This window comes from Rhinoraja longicauda, chromosome 11 (assembly GCF_053455715.1).
Source record: "Rhinoraja longicauda isolate Sanriku21f chromosome 11, sRhiLon1.1, whole genome shotgun sequence".
Classification (NCBI taxonomy): Eukaryota; Metazoa; Chordata; class Chondrichthyes; order Rajiformes; family Arhynchobatidae; genus Rhinoraja; species Rhinoraja longicauda.
Genome location: NC_135963.1, coordinates 1,626,872 through 1,646,676, shown reverse-complemented (window position 1 = coordinate 1,646,676; position 19,805 = coordinate 1,626,872). Strand labels below are relative to the sequence as shown.

Below are 19,805 nucleotides of genomic sequence, written 5' to 3'. Positions count from 1 at the left end.
GGAGGAAACCGGAGCACCCAGAGAAAACCCACGCAGGTCACGGGGAGAACGTGCAAACTCCACACAGACGGCACCCGTAGTCAGGATTGATCCCGGGTCTCTGGCGCTGTGAGGCAGCAGTTCTACCCGCTGTGCCACCGTGCTGCCCACATTGATCACCCATACACTAAGTGTACATTATCCCACTTTCACAACCCACACACTGAGGAACTTACAGAAGGCAATGGACCTACAAAACCTGCACATCTCTGGGATGTGGGAGGAAACCGGAGCACCCGGAGAAACCCACACAGGTCACGGGGAGAACGTGCAAACTCCACACAGACAGCGCCCGTAGTCAGGATTGATGCCGGGTCTCTGGTGCTACCCAGTCTACCAGCTGTGCCACAGTTATCTGTTGATGTGTGACCCTGCTGTGTTTCTCCTTCCAGCGTAACAGTACACTGAGCCGCTACAGTTCCAGCTCCAGCAGCTCCAGCAGCAGCCGTGCATCCCGCGCAACCTCCCTCTCCAAGCACCTGAGCGGTCGCAAGACCAGCCTGCGGGCTGGCAGCAGCAGCAGCATCAGCAGCAGCAGCAGCAGCAGCAGCAGCAGCAGCAGGAAGAGCAGCCGACTCAGCAAGAGCCTGCAACGTAGCAGCATCAAGAGCAGCAGCGGACCCAGCATGAGACGACGCATCAAGATGAGCAGCAGCAGCAGACGCCGTCTCCGGGGCAGCACCAGGCGCAGCGGCAGTCTCAGATCCTCCAGCATGCACTGGAGCAGCAGCACGAGGCCATCCGAGGTACCCTGCCCACCCACCCTGCCCACCCCAACCCCTGCCCACCCACCCTGCCCACCCCAACCCCACACACCCACCCACCCACCCTGCCCACCCCAACCCCTGCCCACCCCAACCCCACACACCCACCCACACCCACCCTGCCCACCCCAACCCCACACACCCACCCACCCACATACCCACCCCAACCCCACACACCCACCCACACACCCACCCCAACCCCACACACCCACCCACACCCACCCACACACCATGCCCACCCCACCCATCCTGTCCACCTCACCCACACACCCACCCACCCACCCACCCTGCCCACCCCAACCCCACACACCCACACACCCACCCACCCACCCACCCACCCTGCCCACCCCAACCCCACACACCCACCCACACACCCACCCACCCACCCTGTCCACCCCACCCACACACCCACCCACCCACACTGTCCACCCCACCCACACACCCACCCACCCACCCACCCACCCTGCCCACCCCAACCCCACACACCCACCCACACACCCACCCACCCACACTGTCCACCCCACCCACACACCCACCCACACACCCACCCACCTCACCCTAACCACCCCACACACACCACCCCACCCACCCACCCTGTCCACCCCACCCACACACCATGCCCACCCCACCCACCTCAGGACCACATCCCCACACGGTTCAGCTTCAGCATCACAGGCTCACCTCAACCACAACACGTCACGAGGGTTGCCAACTTCCTCACTCCCAAATACGGGACGATGTGACATCACCGCCGCGACCCACGTGACCTCGCCGCCCTCGCCCCACGTGACCTCGCCGCCCGCGCCCCACGTGACTTCACCCAGCCAGTGGCCACGTGCTCCCGCTCCACCAATGGCGGCCGCCCGGGCCGGGAGGCGGGTTGCTACGCAACCTCCAATAGGCGGCGCCCGGGCCTCCGAGCCTACGCTGTCCGGGCCTGCAGTGTCGGGCCGTACAGCGTCTGGGACTGCAGTGCCCCCCCCCCGGGCCTAATGCAGTACAAGGACAGGGATACAGCGATGGCCACTGGGCAGCAGAGAGAGGAGGCTCATGCTGTTTGTTCAAATATCATTTCCACAGAGAGCAAGCCGTCAAATCATGGAACTTCGATTTAAGTCTGCACATTCCAGTGGGGTAAGATCACCTTCTCAATCCCTCCCTCCCCCCTCCTCCACTCCCCTCCCCCCTCCTCCACTCCCCTCCTCCCTCCCCCCTCCTCCACTCCCCTCCTCCCTCCTCCACTCCCCTCCTCCCTCCCCCCTCCTCCACTCCCCTCCTCCCTCCTCCACTCCCCTCCTCCCTCCTCCACTCCCCTCCTCCCTCCTCCACTCCCCTCCTCCCTCCCCCCTGCTCCCTCCCCCCTGCTTCCACTCCCCCCCTGCTCCCTCCCCCCTGCTCCCTCCCCCCTGCTCCCTCCCCCCTGCTCCCTCCCCCCTCCTCCACTCCCCTCCTCCCTCCCTCCCTCCTCCCTCCCCCCTCCTCCACTCCCCTCCTCCCTCCCCCCTGCTCCCTCCCCCCTGCTCCCTCCCCCCTGCTCCCTCCCCCCTGCTCCCTCCCCCCTGCTCCCTCCCCCCTCCTCCACTCCCCTCCTCCCTCCCTCCCTCCTCCCTCCCCCCTCCTCCACTCCCCTCCTCCCTCCCCCCTGCTCCCTCCCCCCTGCTCCCTCCCCCCTGCTCCCTCCCCCCTGCTCCCTCCCCCCTCCTCCACTCCCCTCCTCCCTCCCTCCCTCCTCCCTCCCCCCTCCTCCACTCCCCTCCTCCCTCCCCCCTGCTCCCTCCCCCCTGCTCCCTCCTCCCTCCCCCCTTGCTCCCTCCCCTCCCCCTCCTCCACTCCCCTCCTCCCTCCCTCCCTCCTCCCTCCCCCCTGCTCCCTCCCCCCTGCTCCCTCCCCCCTGCTCCCTCCCCCCTGCTCCCTCCCCCCTGCTCCCTCCCCCCTGCTCCCTCCCCCCTGCTCCCTCCCCCCTCCTCCACTCCCCTCCTCCCTCCCCCCTTGCTCCCTCCCCCCTCCTCCACTCCCCTCCTCCCTCCCTCCCTCCTCCCTGCTCCCTCCCCCCTGCTCCCTCCCCCCTGCTCCCTCCCCACTACCTCCCCCTCCCCTCCCCACCTACCTCCCTCCTCCACCTCCCTCTCCCTCCACCTACCTCCCCCTCCCCTCCCCACCTACCTCCCTCCCACTTAACTCCCTCCCAACTAACTGCCTCCATCCCTCCCCCCCGCTCCCTCCTCCCCACTCCATCACTCCCTCCCCTGCCCATTCCCCCCTCTCCCTCCTCCCTTCCTTCCCCCAATGAGGGGCAATGCTTTAGCCAGAGGGTGGTGAATCTGTGGGATTTGTTGCCACAGATGGCTGTGGACGCCAAACCAGTGGATAATGTTAAGGTGGAGATTAGCAGTTACTTGATTGATCAGGGCATCAAAGATTACAGGGAGAAGGCAGGAGAATTGGGTTGAGAAGGAGAGATAGATCAGCCGTGATTGAACGGAGGAGCAGACTGGATGGGCCGAATGGCCTAATTCTGCTCCTTGAACTGATGATCTTACCTGTGACCTGTGTAGGAATTCCCCACAGCGTTGTCTACCATTCTGGTCTTGCAACAATGTGGGACCCATCCATTTGCCGAATAGCCCAATTCTGTTCCCCTGACCTATGGTCTTCTGTGATTGTCACTGATCCTTGCTCGGGATATTTGGGAGGTTCTAGATCAAGAAAGATCCCAGGAATGAGTGGGTTGGCACATGATGAGCGTTTGACAGCACTGGGCCTGTAGTCGCTGGAGTTTAGAAGGATGAGGGGGGACCTCATTGAAACTTACTGAATAATGAAAGACCTGGATAGGGTGGATGTGGAGAGGAGGTTTCCACTAGTGGGAGTGTCGAGGAACGAAGGATACAGCTTCGGAATAAAAGGATGTACCTTTAGGAAGGAGATGAGGAGGAATTTCTTTAGCCAGAGGGTGGTGAATCTGTGGAATTCATTGCCACAGAAGGCTGTGGAGGCCAAGTCAATGGATATTTTTAAAGCAGAGATTGACAGATTGTTGATCAGTGCGGGTGTCAGGGGTTATGGGGAGAAGGCAGGAGAATGGGGTTGAGAGGGAGAGAGAGATCGGCTATGATTGAATGTTGGAGTAGACCGGATGGGCCGAATGGCCTAATTCTGCTCCGATCACTGATGATCATGAACTGACCAAGTGATGCAGCCTGGAATCTGATTAATTATTCATTGCAAATGTGCCTTTATAAATATTAAATGTGGTCATTTTGGACCATTTGCCTTTACTTGAATGAATGTTGGGAATTGGAAGTAAATGGTGAAGGTAGGTGGCGGGCAGTGACGCAGTTTGGTGCAAATGTGTGTTGTGTTGTGTGTCTCTGCTCAGTACACGGTCAGGAGGCAGTCAGGACAAGGCAGCCGTTCCATATCTCAACGTTCCAGCTCTCGCCTCATCACCAGGGCCAGCCGCTCGTCTCCATCCAAGTCTAGACCCAGTCGCCACAGCTCCTCCATCCTGCGCTCATCCACTCAGGTGGGTCATGGACCCGGGCTCCCCCCTCGCTCAAAGCAGAGCGGAGGGACATGGTGGGGAGGGTCAGGGTGGGGTGGGTGAGGCTGGGGGGGGACAGGGTGGGGGTGGTCAGGGTGGGGGGGGGTCAGGCGGGGGGGATCAGGCTGGGGGGGTGGTCAGGGTGGGGGGGGGGTCAGGGTGGGGGGGGTCAGGCGGGGGGGGTCAGGGTGGGGGGGTCAGGCTGGGGGGGGGTCAGGGTGGGGAGGGTCAGGGTGTGGGGGGGACAGGGTGGGGAGGGTCAGGGTGGGGAACTAGAGAACCAGAGGACATAGGTTTAAGTTGAGGTGGGGAGGGGAGAAGATTTTATCGGAACCTGAGGGGTAATGTTTTCTACACAAAGGGTGGTGGGTGTATGGAACAAGCTGCCGGAGATAATGTAGGTACTACCATAAAATTTCAGAAACATTTAGACAGGTTGAAGGATGGTACAGGTTTGGAGGGATATGGACCAAGCCGAGGCCGGTGGGACTAGTGTAGCTGGGACGTGCTGGGACGTGTTGGTGGGTTGTGGACAAGTTGGGCTGAGGGACCTGATGCCATGCTCTGTGACTCTGTGCCACTGGGAGACTCTAAGGGTTGGACTGTCGTTGACATTGCAGCGTTACTTGGTCAGCAATGCTGGATCTCCATTACTGGTTGTCCTTCTTCGGGCCCGACGCACTGATGGAGTGCAGCAAGGTTATCAGATCACCGGATACGGCAAGCTATCATCTCGGATTCCCAGGATGCACTTGCGCCTGGTCGACCTGCAGCCAAAGAGCAACTGGAAGATGTGTGCGGATGCATTACTGCCCAGCTCCCACAAACTCCTGGTGAGGCTTTACATTCCTTTACCTTTAGAGATACAGCACGGAAACAGGCCCTTCGGCCCACCGAGTCCATACCGGCCAGTACACTAACGCCATCCTTCACACACTGGCGACAATTCACAATCTTTTACAGAAGCCAATTAACCTAGCACCCTGTATGCCTTTGGAGTGTGGGAGGAAACCGGAGCACCAGGAGAAAACCCACGCAGTCACAGAGAGAATGTACAATCTCCACACAGATCAGCTCAGGCATCAAGCAATGGGCAAGGATGGGCAGGCTGGGACATTATTCCTTGGAGCGCAGGAGGATGAGCACCAAACTTATGCTGGTGTATAAAATCATGAGGTGCGTAGACAGGGTGAATGCTCACTTTCCTCAGGACTCGAGGCTCTGAGCTACAGGGAGAGGTTGGGCAGGCTGGGACTTTGGTCCTTGGAGTGCAGGTAGAAGAGGGGTGATTATAGAGAGGTTTATAAGATGATGGACACAGAGTCTTTTACCCACAGTAGGGGAATCGAGATCCAGAGGCAATAGGTTTAAGATGAGAGGGGACAGGTTTAATTGGAGCCTAAGGGGCAACTTTTTTGACACAATTGAACGAGCTGCTGGGGGAGGTATTTGAGGCAGGGAGTGCAACAGCATTTAAAAGACCATTGGTCCAAACTTGGGTAATGGGACTAGCTTGGATGGGGCATCACTGGTCGTTGGGCTGAAGGGCCTGTTTCTGGGCTCTATGACTGTGCCACAAGTACATGGGCAGGGAGCTCACATTTACACCTCATGGGAGATGGCTCAGAGAGAACTCCAGCACTCTCTGTGTTCAACACAAGATCCTGCCATCTGCTGCTGCTCGTGGTTCCATCTTCAGCATCTGATGTTTCCGGGTGTCGTGCTTAGTGGTTTCATTGCAACCTCGTTTAATTTCTGCAGACGTTGGCAAGATGGGGTGAAAACTGTCAGAGATACCGTGTGGCAGTCACGGTCTCCACCGGGCAACTTGCAAGTCACCCAGCGACAAAGGTCAAAATGCAGTGGTCGAGAATCAACGAGAACTTGAAATATGGTGGCAAAATGTAAGTCTCTAGTCATGTCCCTGCATTCACTGTGTTCAGGTCATTGCTGCTGTGTTATAGATGGTCTGTACAAAACACCAAGAATTATCACACCGAGATTGGCTTCACATGTGATGAGCCTTTGTGGGCACTGGGCCTGTAATCGCTGGAGTTTAGAAGGAAGAGGGAGGAGCTCATTGAAACGTACAGAATAGTGAAAGGCCTGAATGGAGTGGGTGTGGAGAGGATGTTTCCACTAGTCAAGTCAAGTCAAGTCAATTTTATTTGTATAGCACATTTAAAAACAACCCACGTTGACCAAAGTGCTGCACATCTGATTAGGAAAAAGAAAAGAAACATACAGTGGCAGGCAGCCAAACACAACGGCGCGGCCATCTTGAACAAAATGTTTAACTAAAGCAGAATGGTGTCCCGCGGCCGCGCCGCACCGGGCGATGGAAGGCCCCGCGGCCGAGCCGCACCGGGCGCTGTTCAGTCCTGCGGCCGAGCCGCGCCGGGCGATGGAAGGCCCCGCGGCCGAGCCGCACCGGGCGCTGTTCAGTCCCGCGGCCGAGCCGCGCCGGGCAATGGAAGGCCCCGCGGAAGAGACCTAAAAAAAAAGAAAGATTTCCCACCCCCACCCCCCCCCCCCCCACATACCCACCCACCCTCACCACCCCCCCCCCCCCCACCCCCCACCCCCACCACATACACAACAAAACAAAACACCCCACCACCAACACACAAACAAAAAGCACAAACAGACTGCCAGCGAGAGCAAATACTGCACCTGGTCTCCAGCAAACATTTTGCCGATAACAGATGTAAACTGAGAGATTTGCCCAATAAAACTCCACCAGCTGGGACTTGACGCAGGAAGGGAAGAGTCCTTTCATTGATATGGGGAAGAATAGCTGTGAGAGATGGAGGTATGCACATCATTTAAATGAAGTCAAAAATCACTGATGCTGGAAATCTGAAATAAAAATGTATTGGAAATCTCAAGGGATCCAGTTTGTTGCTCGAGTCTTTCATATGGTTTGCTTGCTAGTGGGAGAGTCTAGGACCAGAGGGCACAGCCTCAGAATTAAAGGACATCTACGGCTGACCCTTTGCTGACCTTGGATGTGCAAGCAAAGAATTTCACTCTGACATGCCACATGTGACTATATAGTATTCAATTCAAGTCTTTAGTCAGAGGGTGGTGAATCTGTGGGATTCATTGCCACAGACAGATGTGGAGGACAAGTCAGTGGGCATTGTTAAAGTGGAGGTTGACAGGAAATTGATTAGTACGGGTGTGAAAGGTTAAGGGAGAAGGCAGGGGAGTGGGATTGAGGTCAGGTAGACACGATGGGCCGAATGGGCTCATTCTGCTGCTATGTGTTCAGAAGTTGTGGTCTTACTGCAACCATTTGCTCCTTGTCTCAGGGTTGGCGACTACCTGCCAGGGCTGGCCTATTCACTGGGATTATCACAGAGCTACAGACGTAACCGTGACCATCAGATTACCGTGCTAGTGGCACTCACCTCCCCACGAACCATCGACACAATAATCAGGCTGCCAAAGGTAAGCAGCGGCTTCATTCCTCTCTGTCCACGTTTGTCCTGATCTGCCGTCTGGGCCCCAGTTGCTTCAGTTTCAGTCGTTTATTGTCACGTGTGCCGAGGTACAGTGAAAAGCTTTTTGTTGCGTGCTAACCGGTCAGCGGAAAGACAAGACATGATTACAATGGAGCCAGAGGGTGATCTGTTTTACTTTGGTTGCAGATGACAGCATTCTATCAGGGTCTCCCCATCCCCACCTCCCTGCCAGTCCACGCTGTGAGCAAACGTGTCGAGGATGTCGGATTCCGCAGCATTGCCGAACTCGCAGAAACCTTCCTCAAAATGAACCAACGTGAGTATTCCTCAATGCTCTTGTCTCCACATCTTGATTCACCTCCTCTACACCTGCCCTTTCACTGGAAATAACCACAGCAAAGATCTTGGCCATTGTTTCCGGCTTGTTATCTTCACCAACCAAGATGATCGATGTTGAATTTGGATCAGTTGCACTGATACCTTCTCTCCATAGATGCTGCCTGTCCCACTGAGTTACTCCAGCATTTTGTGTGCAGCACTGATTCGTACGTTTGTACCTTCTCCCCATGACAGTGTGGGTTTCCCCTTGTTACTGACTCAAACTAACCTACAAACCTGCACATCTTTGGAGTGTGGGAGGAAACTGGAGCACCCGGAGAAAACCCACGTGGTCACGGGGAGAAGGTACAAACTCCGTGAAGTGTGAGGTGCTGCATTTTGGTAGGACAAATCAAAATAGGACGTACAGGGTAAATGGTAGGGAATTGAGGAATGCAGTGGAACAGAGGGATCTGGGAATAACTGTGCATTGTTCCCTGAAGGTGGAATCTCATGTGGATAGGGTGGTGAAGAAGGCGTTTGGTATGCTTGCCTTTATAAATCAGAGCATCAAATATAGAAGTTGGGATGTAATGTTGAAATTGTACAGGGCATTGGTGAGGCCGAATCTGGAGTATGGTGTGCAGTTCTGGTCGCCAAATTATAGGAAGGATGTCGACAAAATGGAGAGGGTACAGAAGAGATTTACTAGAATGTTGCCTGGGTTTCAGCACTTAGGCTACAGAGAGAGGTTGAACAGGTTGGGTCTTTATTCTTTGGAGCGTAGAAGGTTGAGGGGGGACTTGATAGAGGTTTTTAAAATTATGAGAGGGACGGACAGAGTTGACGTGGGTAGGCTTTTCCCTTTGAGAGTGGGGAAGATTCCAACAAGGGGACATAGCTTCAGAATTGAGGGACAAAGGTTTAGGGGTAACATGAGGGGGAACTTCTTTACTCAGAGGGTTGTGGCTGTATGGAATGGGCTTCCGGTGGAAGTGGTGGAGGCTGGCTCGATTTTATTATTTAAGAGTAAATTGGATAGGTATATGGATAGGAGGGGATTGGAGGGTTATGGTCTGAGTGCAGGTAGATGAGACCAGGTCAGGGAGAATGGTCGGCGTGGACTGGTAGGGCCGGACAGGCCTGTTTCCATGCTGTAGTTGTTATATGTTATATGTTATATGTACAGACAGTCATACAAGGTTAATACACACATTGGCCTTGGCTGCAAGGTCCACATATAACGTTGCTGACTCTGTGACTGCTCTGTGGTGGAGCAGATGTGAGAGGTCAGGGGACATCACCAACTCCCTCCTTCCCTTCTAACGTCACCACCTTGAACTTTTCTTCAGGAGAATGCGTAGCTGAAAATGAGACTGTGTGGGCATTTGATGGCAACCAAATCAACCACAATATTTCCAACGATTGCTTCTACGTCTTGACCCAAGACTGCTCCGATAGCCCGAAGTTTATGCTGTTGATGAAGCGTGCGCAAACCGATAAGACGAAGAAGTCCATCAAACTGATTCTGTCCGTGAAGAACACGTGAGTGTTTGTGGGTCTCATGTGTGCTCATCCTTCTCAGTAAAGTTTCACAGACGGAGCATTAGATGTGAACATTGAGATCAAGTCTGCAAACATTCATTTGTGTTGAAGTCACCCACACACAAACAGACCCTTTGGCCCATCGAGTCCGTGCCAAACATCAAACACCCATTGTACTATTCCTACATTTTATTCTCCCTGCATTCTCGTCAACTGCTCACGGATTCCCCCCACCCACACACTGGGGGCACATTTTACAGCAGCCCATTAACCCACCAACCTGCATGTCTCAGAGAGGTGGGAGGAAACCGGATCACCCGGGGGAAACCCACGCGGTCACGGGGAGAACGTGCAAAATCCACACACACAGTCTGTGGCCAAGGTCAGGATGGAACCTGAGCCTCTGGTGCCGTGAGGCAGCAGCTCTACCCGCTGCACCAGTGTTCCACCCTGTTATTAATTCCTCGCCTTACACCCCTAACTGGGATTGAGAAGTATTTATACGCGTGAAAGGACATAAAGTGCTGGGGTGACTCAGCAGGGCAGGCAGCATCTGTGGAGGGAATGGATGCGTGACATTCTGGGTCGGACTGATGGATGAGTGGGGAGAAAGATGTTGCATTAATGGTAAAAGTGGAATGTCACCAATTCACCATTGGTGTTGTGTAGTTCAACACTTACTCCGATCCTCGACCTGGAACGTCACCCATTCCTTCTCTCCAGAGATGCTGCCTGTCCCGCTGAGTTACTCCAGCACTCTGTGAAACGTCACCCATTCCTTCTCTCCAGAGATACTTCCTGTCCCGCTGAGTTACTCGGGCCTTTCGTGTCTAAGACAATTTGTTTGCTTTATAACAGGACCATTGAGGCAATTCCTTTGTCAGACCGAATTCAAATATTGGTGAATGGAATCAAACAGGCTCCAGAGCAACAAATTCTACCAAGTGAGTGGCCGTTCCCTTGTTGAGGGGATTGTGGAGACAGTCACACTTTAAATGCCTTGTCACTCTCCTACAGTGTTGTTAACTTGCTGAATTAGTGAGGCAGATCGGGAGCAAAGGTTTCACATTGTGTCATTGTCGTGGTGATGAGGCTTTTAACCACAGGGTGGCATCGACTGCGATTGTTTTTCCATGGAAAGTCAGAGACTGAGGGGAGATTAGAAACTTTTATATATAAAATGATGCGAGGCAGAGATAGAGGAGCCAATCAGAACCTTTTCCCCTCGATGGAAATGTCCAACACTGGACGGCAGAGGTAAATGGTGAGAGGGGAGAGTATAAAGGAGCTGTGTGGGGCAAGTATTTTACACAGAGTGGGGGGGGGGGGGGTGGGGGCCTGGACTGTGCTGCCAGGGGTGGTGGTGGAGGAGGCAGATACCATAGTGGGGTGTAAGAGGCTTGTAGATAGGCACGTGGTTGTAGATGTGCCCCACTGTTCTACATTCTATGTTCTTGCAGTGACGTCTGATCCTGGCATCATTGTCGAGCGGGGAAATCACCAACAGACAGCTTCCTTTGTTCAGATTTATCACGCTGAGAACATCAATATATTTTAACACAAAGGCAAAATGGAACCAGTGCTAATAATCTGGGCACGCCCATCCAGTCAGTCTGTGGACAATCTGTGGAACTCATTGCCACAGACGGCTCTGGAGGCCGAGGCAGTGGGTGTTTTTAAGGCAGAGATTGACAGAAACTTGATTAGTACGGGGTCAGGGGTTACGGGGAGAAGGCAGGAGAATGGGGTTTGGAGGGAGAGATAGATCAGCCATGATTGAATGGCGGAGCAGACTTGATGGGCCGAATGGCCTAATTCTTCCCCTATCACTTATGAACTTGTAGCAGGTGAACGTATTACATTGTGTCAGCACAAGGTGTCACAAGGTGAAAGTGTCTGATGAACAAAATACCACCCTGTCTTCCAGATATTGTTAACATTGAACGGAACAAAACTGGAATTACTCTGCGGATCCCGTCTGTTAACATCGACAAGTTGTACTTTGATGGAGAACGTGTCCAGGTAGTTCACGCTTACTAACCGATTATAACTCTCAGCGGCAACTTTGTCGTTGGACTGTTCTGATGTGTCTGCCTTTGTGTGAAGATCGTCCTGGATCAGATGATGGGCAAGACTTGTGGAATCTGTGGCCTGAACAACGACGAGAAGAAAATGGTCATGCCCAGCCGGGAGGTGGCCAGGGACCAGGAGCATCTCTTTGAGTCTTGGTTGTGCCCAGGATCATCGTGCAAGGATGGTAAGAGGCTCCACCTGCTTGCAAGTCACCACACCTGCTGCATGCCTCCCCTGACAAACCACACTCTGTTTGTCTTTCAGATTGCAAAGTGAGACGGGACTTTGTGGAACTAGGGACTGTGGTGGAGTTCGAAGGACAGGCATCCAGATGCTATTCTGTTGAACCAATACAACGGTGTCTGGCAGAATGTACACCAATGGAAACACGCTCCCGTCTTCTCTCCTTCCACTGCTTGTCAGCCAGTGAGTCCACTTACTTCACATCCCATCCACAACCTTTAAATAAACCTGGTGCAGTGGACAACATCCAGTCCCACTAGGATGGTAGAGAATTCCATTCACAGTTGCACCAGGAAAACTCACCAACTGCTTTTCCCCAGGGTTGGGGAATCAAGAACTAGAGGGCAAGGGTTAAAGATGAGGGAATGATTTACTGGGAACCTGAGGGACAACTTTATCATTCAGAAGGTAATGGGTGTACGGAACAAGCTGCTAGAGGAGGTAGTTGTGGCAGGTACAATAACAACGTTTAATAGACACTTGGACAGGAATCAATGCTTTAAATGGTTTCATTATTGTACCACTGTACACTGTACCAAGGTACAGAGAGATACAGTGAAAGATACAAGGCTGGGAAGGTTTGAGTGATCTGGGCCAGGTACAGGCAAATAATGATAGTTTAGATGGGTCAGCATGGGTTAGTTGGACCGAAGGGTCTCTTCCACGCTGTATCTCCAAACGACATTGAAGCAACAAGTTATACTTGAATTGAAGTGAAATGAATTGAAAGCTGCATCATTGCAAATGTCCCTCCTGCCCACTGAGTCCACACCAGTCATGGATCACCCATTCACACCAGTTCTGTATTAATCCACCTGCACATCCATTCCCTGCGTACCAGTGGCAATTTACAGATAAGGACACAGAGTGCTGGAGTAACTCAGCGGGTCAGGCAGCATCTGTGGAGAACATGGATAGGTGACGTTTCGGGTGGGGATCCTGATCGATGTAGTGGTTGGGAATGAAAGCTGGGAGAGAGGAGGGGCGGGACAATGTGTGGCAGGTGATGGGTGGACACAGCAGAAGGGGGGGGGGGGTTTGTGGGGCATTTGGTTGGAACAGAGGCCAGACGTTAGACAGAAGGTGTGAGAGTAAAGGACATTATGTAATTTCCGGATGAGACTGAGCTACACACCCGCATGTGTCTGGGATAAGGCAGCCCACGCAGGTCACAGGGAGAACGTGCAAACTCCACGCACACAGCACCTGAGGGCAGGATGGAACCGGCTCACTGGAGCTGCAAGGCAGCAACACCACCCGCTGCGCCACCGTACCGCCTAAATGTGTAAAGTTGTTGTTGTGGTTCTGCAACTAATCAGGAGTTTGTTTCTGCACAGATTACACCGTGACTGACATGAGTCTCTTTAACAAGAAGTTAGCAGACATGAGTCGATCTGTCGACTCCCACACTGACTGCATGTGCCGCTGTTCCCAATGATCAAGATCAACGACTACTTGCACTCTGCTGCAAAATAAATCATCAACCTTGTAATATTACCATGATTTGCAAACATCTTGAATTGTTCTTTCAAAAACACAAATAAAGATTTTCTCAGCATCCACAAAATAGTTTATGAATCGTTTGTTTAACGACGGTGGTTTTCTGTAAGTAATAGATTATGCTGAAGTTGCTCTCGTATGTATCCACTGTTCCAGGTGTCAACTTCTCTACATCGGCGAGGCCCAGCGCAGGCTCGGCGATCGTTTCACTGAACACCTCCGCTCAGACCGCCTTAACCTACACGGTCTCACGGTTGTTCAGCACTTTAACTCCCCCTCCCATTCCCAGTCTGACCTTTCTGTCCTGGGCCCCCTCGATTGTCAGTGAGGCCCAGCACAAACTGGAGGAACAGCACCTCATATTTCACTTGGGTAGCTGACACCCCAGCCCTTGCTTTCCCTCTCTCTCCTCCTCCTTCCCATTTCTCCGACCAGTCTGACTGTCCCCGATTACATTTTATCTCTATTTGCTTTGTTGTTACCTTCTAGTTAACAATGATCTATTCTACATTTTCCTTGCCCTGCATTCCCTTAGTCCTATTTTCACACCTTACATTCCCTTTTCTATGTATCTCACCCCACCTGGAGCATTGTGTGCAGTTTTGGTCTCCTAATTTGAGGAAGGACATTCTTGCTATTGAGGTAGTGCGGCATAGGTTCACCAGGTTAATTCCCAGGATGGCGGGACTGACTTATGATGAAAGACTGGAGTGACTGGGCTTCTATACACTGGAATTTAGAAGGATGAGAAACATATAAATTTTTTAAGGGATTGGACAGGCGAGATGCAGGAAAAATGTTCCCGATATTGGTGGAGTTCAGAACCAGGGGTCACAGTTTAAGAATAAGGGGTAGGCCATTTAGAACGGAGATGAGTAAAAACGTTTTCACTCAGAGAGTGGTAAATCTGTGGAATTCTCTGCCTCAGAAGGCAGTGGAGGCCAATTCTCTGGATGCTTTCAAGAGAGAGCTAGATAGAGTTCAATGATAGCGGAGTCAGGGGGTATGGGGAGAAGAAGGCAGGAACAGGGTACTGATCGTGAATGATCAGCCATGATCACATTGAATGACGGTGCTGGCTCGAAGGGCCGAATGGCCTACTCCTGCTCCTATTGTCTACTGTCTATAATAAGGGGTAGACCATTTAGGACTCAGATGAGGAAAAACCTTTTCACCCAGAGAGTTGTGAATCTGTGGAATTCTCTGCCACAAAAGGCAGTGGAGGCCAATTTACCGGGTTTTCAAGAGAGAGTTAGATTTAGTTCCTAGGGCTAACAGAATCTTGCCCACACCGGCCAACAAATGTCCCAGCTACACTAGTCCCACCTGCCTGCGCTTGGTCCAAATCCTTCCAAACCTGTCCTATCCATGTACCTGTCTAACTGTTTCTTAAACATTGGGGTAGTCCCAGCTTCAACTACCTCCATGCAGCTCATTCCATGCACCCACCACCCTCTGTGTGAAAAAGTTACCCCCTCGGATTCCTATTAAATCTTTTCCCCTTCACCTTGAACCTATGTCCTCTGGTCCTCGATTCCCCTACTCTGGGCAAGAGATTCTGTGCCCGATCTATTCCTCTCATGATTTTTCCACCTCTATAAGATCACCCCTCATCCTCCTGCGCTCCAAGGAATAGAGACCCAGCCTGCTCAACCTCTCCCTGTAGCTCACACCCTCTAGTCCTGGCAACATCCTCGTAAATCTCTGAATCCTTTCAAGCTTGACAATATTTTTTCCTAGAACTTCCAGCATCTGTGGAGGGAATGGTCTGTCAATGTTTCAGGTCGGGACTCTTCTTCAGATCCCAACAAGAAACGTTGTCTGTCCGTTCCTTCCGCAGATGCTGCCTGACCCATCGAGTTCTTCCAGCTCTTTTATTTTGCCGGAGCTGTGGAAATTGCCAGGGCTCAGGGTGTACAGTCGTAGAGTCATAGTCATCCGGCCACACTGCACGCAAACAGGCCCTTCGGCCCAACATGTCCATGCCCACCTACTTGCCCAAGTTGACCTAGTGTAGACAGGGCCTTCTTAAACTGCTGTGGCCTGGTAGTGGTCTGGTAGGGGCTAGACTTAATGCAGGCTAACATGAGAAAAAACCTCTAGCTCTCGCTCCCTCCCTCTCTCTCATCCTCTTTACTTTGCCGACATAGAAACATAGTCAATAGGTGCAGGAGGAGGAGGCCATTTGGCCCTTCGAGCCAGCACCGCTATTCATTGTGATCATGGCTGATCATCCACAATCAGTAACCCATGCCTGCCTTCTCCCCGTATTCCTTGATTCCACTAGCCCCTAGAGCTTTATCTAACTCTCTTTTAAATCCATCCAGTGAATTGGCCTCCACTGCCCTCTGTGGCAGAGAATTCCACACATTCACAACTCTCTGGGTGAGAAATTGTCTTCTCACCTCATTTTTAAATGGCCTCCCCTTTATTTATAGGCTGTGTCCCCTGGTTCTGGACTCCCCCAACATTGGGAACATGTTTCCTGCATGTTCCTACCTACAGGTCATCCTCCTGATCCCAGTGGTGGGGTGGAGGAGGGGGGGTGATGGGACTGGTCACGAGGTGGAGGAGCAGCCCCGTGAAGGTCCTGAGGCTGTCGACACGGTTCTCAAACAGCCCAGAGAAACCTCTCAGACAACTCTGAGCGGTGGATCTCGCGGCTCCAGTGTCGATGAGGAACGCAGCTCGCTGCCAGAATTAACGTGAATTATTGCAGGACACATCGTGTAGTCCTTTTTGTTTAATATCAAAAAATACTTTATTCCAGTAATAAATGTTTACAAAACATTTTCTTTTCAAAAACTTCATCCGACATTCCCGGAGGTTATACATTCAATACAGATATTCATTGCCAGATTTACATAGAATCCCTTGCCTTATTTGGAGGGGCGTCTCTCTCCACCACACCCTGCCCCCCATGTCCAGCAGCGGAAGGACCCTAGACTGTGGTCCTCCCCCACCAAGCTTCAGTGCGTCCCTCAGCACGTACTCCTGCAGTCTGCAGCGGGCCCAGTCAGCAACATTCCCCGACGGACATCTCACTCCGCTGGGAGGCCAACAAAGCTCGGGCAGACTAAAGAGCGTCTTTCACCGAGCTGATGACCTTCCAGCTGCACTCGATGTCAGTCTCTGAATGCGTCCCTGGGAACAGTCCGTAGATCACAGAGTCCTCTGTGACGGAGCTGCTCGGAATAAATCATGACAGGGACCCCTGCAAACCTCTCCAGACTCTCTTGGCAAATCCACACTCTGTGAAGAGGTGGGCCACCGTCTCCTCTCCGTAGCAGCCGTCCCGAGGGCAGCGTGCGCTGGTCGTGAGGTTCCGGCGGTGCAGGAAGGATCTGACTGAGAGGGCTCCCCTCACCGCCAGCCAAGCCAGGTCTTGGTGCTTGTTGGTGAGTTCTGGCGATGAGGCATTTTGCCAGACAAGCTGGGCAGTCTGCTCTGGGAACCACGCCACAGGATCCATGGAGTCATTCCCCTGCAGTGCCTGCAGGACGTTCCGTGCTGACCACTGCCCGATGGACTTGTGGTCAAAGGTGTTGGTCCAGTCCGCCTTAACCAACCTGATCTCCCGGTGGCTCAGCACTTCAACTCCCCTCCCATTCCCAGTCTGACCTTTGTGCTGGGCCTCCTCCATTGTCAGAGTGAGGACCAGCACAAATTGGAGGAACACCACCTCATATTCCGCTTGGGCAGCTTGCACCCCAGTGGTATGAACATTGACTTCTCTAACTTTAGATAGTTCCTCTGTCCCTCTCTTCCCCTCCTCCTTCCCAGATCTCCCTCTATCTTCCTGTCTCCACCTATATCCTTCCTTTGTCCCGCCCCCCTGACATCAGTCTGTGGAAGGGTCTCGACCCGAAACGTCACCCATTCCTTCTCTCCTGAGATGCTGCCTGACCTGCTGAGTAACTCCGGCATCTTGTGATACCTTCGATTGCAGGACACATTGATCAGCGACGCGCTGAACGCATGCTGTAGGGCCACGCCTGTCAGAGGCTCGCTTGTACAATCGACCGTGCTCCCTTGCCCTCCAGGGTGCGGGAGCGCGTGGCTGAGGGAGGCAGAGGGGCAAGGCGTCCTCTCTGTCCCCCTACGTGCAGACACTGGAGCCCCCTGTGCCCGCCCGTTGGTGAGGGCGGGTCGCGCGGCAACCGGGGAGACCTTTTACCCATAGAGTCATAGATTGATACAGAGTGGAAACAGGCCCTTCAGCCCAACTCGCCAACAACATCCCAGCTACCCTGGTCCCACTTGCCTGCGCTTGGTCCATCGCCCTTCAAACCTGTCCTATCCATGTACCTGTCTAACAGTTCTTCTACGCCCGCACCTCCAGACTCAGGAACAGCTTCATCCCCAGGGCCATAGCTGCTATGAACCGGTCCTGCTGAGCCGGATGGTCACATCGCACAGTGAACCGGCACAGATCTACTTGCACTTTATTCTGTCTTAAAACTGTTATAATTTGTTTCGTTGGGTTGTTGTTGTTTAAATTAATTAATTTATTGCATCGTATGGGAGGCGCATTCCCAATCTCGTTGTACCCCTGTACAATGACAATAAAGATATATTGTATTGTATTGTTTCTTAAACGATGTGATAGTCCCAGCCTCAACCACCTCCTCTGGCAGCTTGTTCCATACACCCACCACCCTCTGTGTGAAAAAGTTAGCCCTCGGATTCCTATTAAATCTTTCCCCCTTCACTTTGAACCTATGCCCTCTGGTCCTCTATTCCCCTACTCTGGGCAAGTATCTGCATCTTCCCGATCTATTCCTCTCATGACCTAATACACCTCTAATAGATCACCCCTCATCCTCCTGCGCTCCATAGAATAGAGACCCAGCCAACTCAGCCCTGGAGCTCACACCCTCTAGTCCTGGCAACATCCTTATAAATCCTCTCTGTACCCTTCCCAGCTTGACAACATCTTTCCTATAACATGGTGCCCAGAACTGAACACAATACTCTAAATGCAGTCTCACCAACGTCTTATACAACTGCAACTTGACCTCCCCACTTCTATACTCAATATTCTGACTAATGAAGGCCAATGTGCCAAAAGCCTTTTTGACCACCTTATCTACCTGGGACTCCACCTTCAAGGAACCATGCACCTGCACTCCTAGATCCCTCTGCTCTACAACACTCCCCAGAGTCCTACCATTCACTGTGTTGGTCCTGCCCATGTTAGACTTTGCAAAATGCAACACCTCACAGTTCTCTGTATTAAATTCCATCAACCATTCCTCCGCCCACCTGGCCAATCGATCCAGATCCTGCTGCAATCGTTCACAATCAGCTTCAAAACTATATCTGCAAAACCACCCACTTCTGTATCATATGCAAACTTGCTAATCTTGCCCTGTGTGTTCTCATCCAAATTATTGATGTAGATGACAAACAGCACCGAACCCTGAGGCACACCACAAGTCACATGATGTGGGAGGAAACCGGAGCACCCGGAGAAAATCCACGTGGTCACGGGGAGAACGTACAAACTGCGTGCAGACAGCACGGTGGTCAGGGTGGAACCCGGGTCTCTGGCGCTGTGAGGCAGCAGCTCTACCCGCTGCACCAGCGTGCTCTTTCCCCCAGCTCTTCAATTTGAATGTTTAGTTCTATCCATGAGCAAGTATTGCTTTGCCCGATTACCTGGGTTAACTTGTTAAGGAGCATAAGGAACTGCAAGAAAATAGCGCAGAAGATGATTTTGTTGAGCTGGGAAGTAAATTAGAAATAAACTTGAAAAACTAACATCAGTGGTTGCCAGGAATGGGCGGCACGGTGGTGCAGCGGGTAGAGCTGCTGCCTCACAGCGCCAGAGACCCGGGTTCCATCCTGACTACGGGTGCCGTCTGCACGGAGTTTGTACGTTCTCCCTGTGAACTGCGTGGGTTTTCTCCAGGATCTCCGGTCTCCTCCCACCCTCCAAAGACGTACAGGTTTGCAGGTTAATCGGCTTGGTATAAATGTAAATTGTCCCTAGTGTGTGAAGGGTAGTGTGAGTGTGCGGGGATCACTGGGCGGAGTGTGTGAAGGGTAGTGTGAGTGTGCGGGGATCACTGGGCGGCGCCGACTCGGTGGGCCGAAGGGCCTGTTTCCGCGCTGTATCTCTAAACTAAGTTAAACTCAACCAGGAGTCAAAGCATCGATGCCGAGATGTGATAATGATTGAGGGTTTGGCGTGACTGATCGTAGATTACAACATGACTCTTAAACAGAGACAATGTCAAGTGTCTCCAGTGGATGCCAACTGGTCAGCGTGTCCACGCCCAATCAGAGTGGAACAGAGGTTGTGCAGCG

General features: G+C 52.8%; 1 protein-coding gene across 1 annotated transcript in view; it reads left to right on the top strand.

Annotated features, from left to right (window-relative positions):
- Positions 1 to 13,560, top strand: part of LOC144598230 (vitellogenin-like) — a 36,438-nt gene extending 22,878 nt beyond the window's left edge. The window contains exons 23-35 of the mRNA XM_078408119.1: positions 432 to 785; positions 1,884 to 1,937; positions 4,183 to 4,329; positions 4,968 to 5,180; positions 6,109 to 6,251; positions 7,662 to 7,800; positions 8,001 to 8,130; positions 9,485 to 9,677; positions 10,536 to 10,621; positions 11,605 to 11,699; positions 11,784 to 11,934; positions 12,015 to 12,176; positions 13,331 to 13,560. Coding sequence (XP_078264245.1) covers positions 432 to 785; positions 1,884 to 1,937; positions 4,183 to 4,329; positions 4,968 to 5,180; positions 6,109 to 6,251; positions 7,662 to 7,800; positions 8,001 to 8,130; positions 9,485 to 9,677; positions 10,536 to 10,621; positions 11,605 to 11,699; positions 11,784 to 11,934; positions 12,015 to 12,176; positions 13,331 to 13,431 — 1,968 coding nt within the window. The 3' untranslated portion in view covers positions 13,432 to 13,560. The remainder of the gene's footprint in view (positions 1 to 431; positions 786 to 1,883; positions 1,938 to 4,182; positions 4,330 to 4,967; positions 5,181 to 6,108; positions 6,252 to 7,661; positions 7,801 to 8,000; positions 8,131 to 9,484; positions 9,678 to 10,535; positions 10,622 to 11,604; positions 11,700 to 11,783; positions 11,935 to 12,014; positions 12,177 to 13,330) is intronic.
- The last annotated feature ends 6,245 nt before the right edge of the window (positions 13,561 to 19,805 follow it).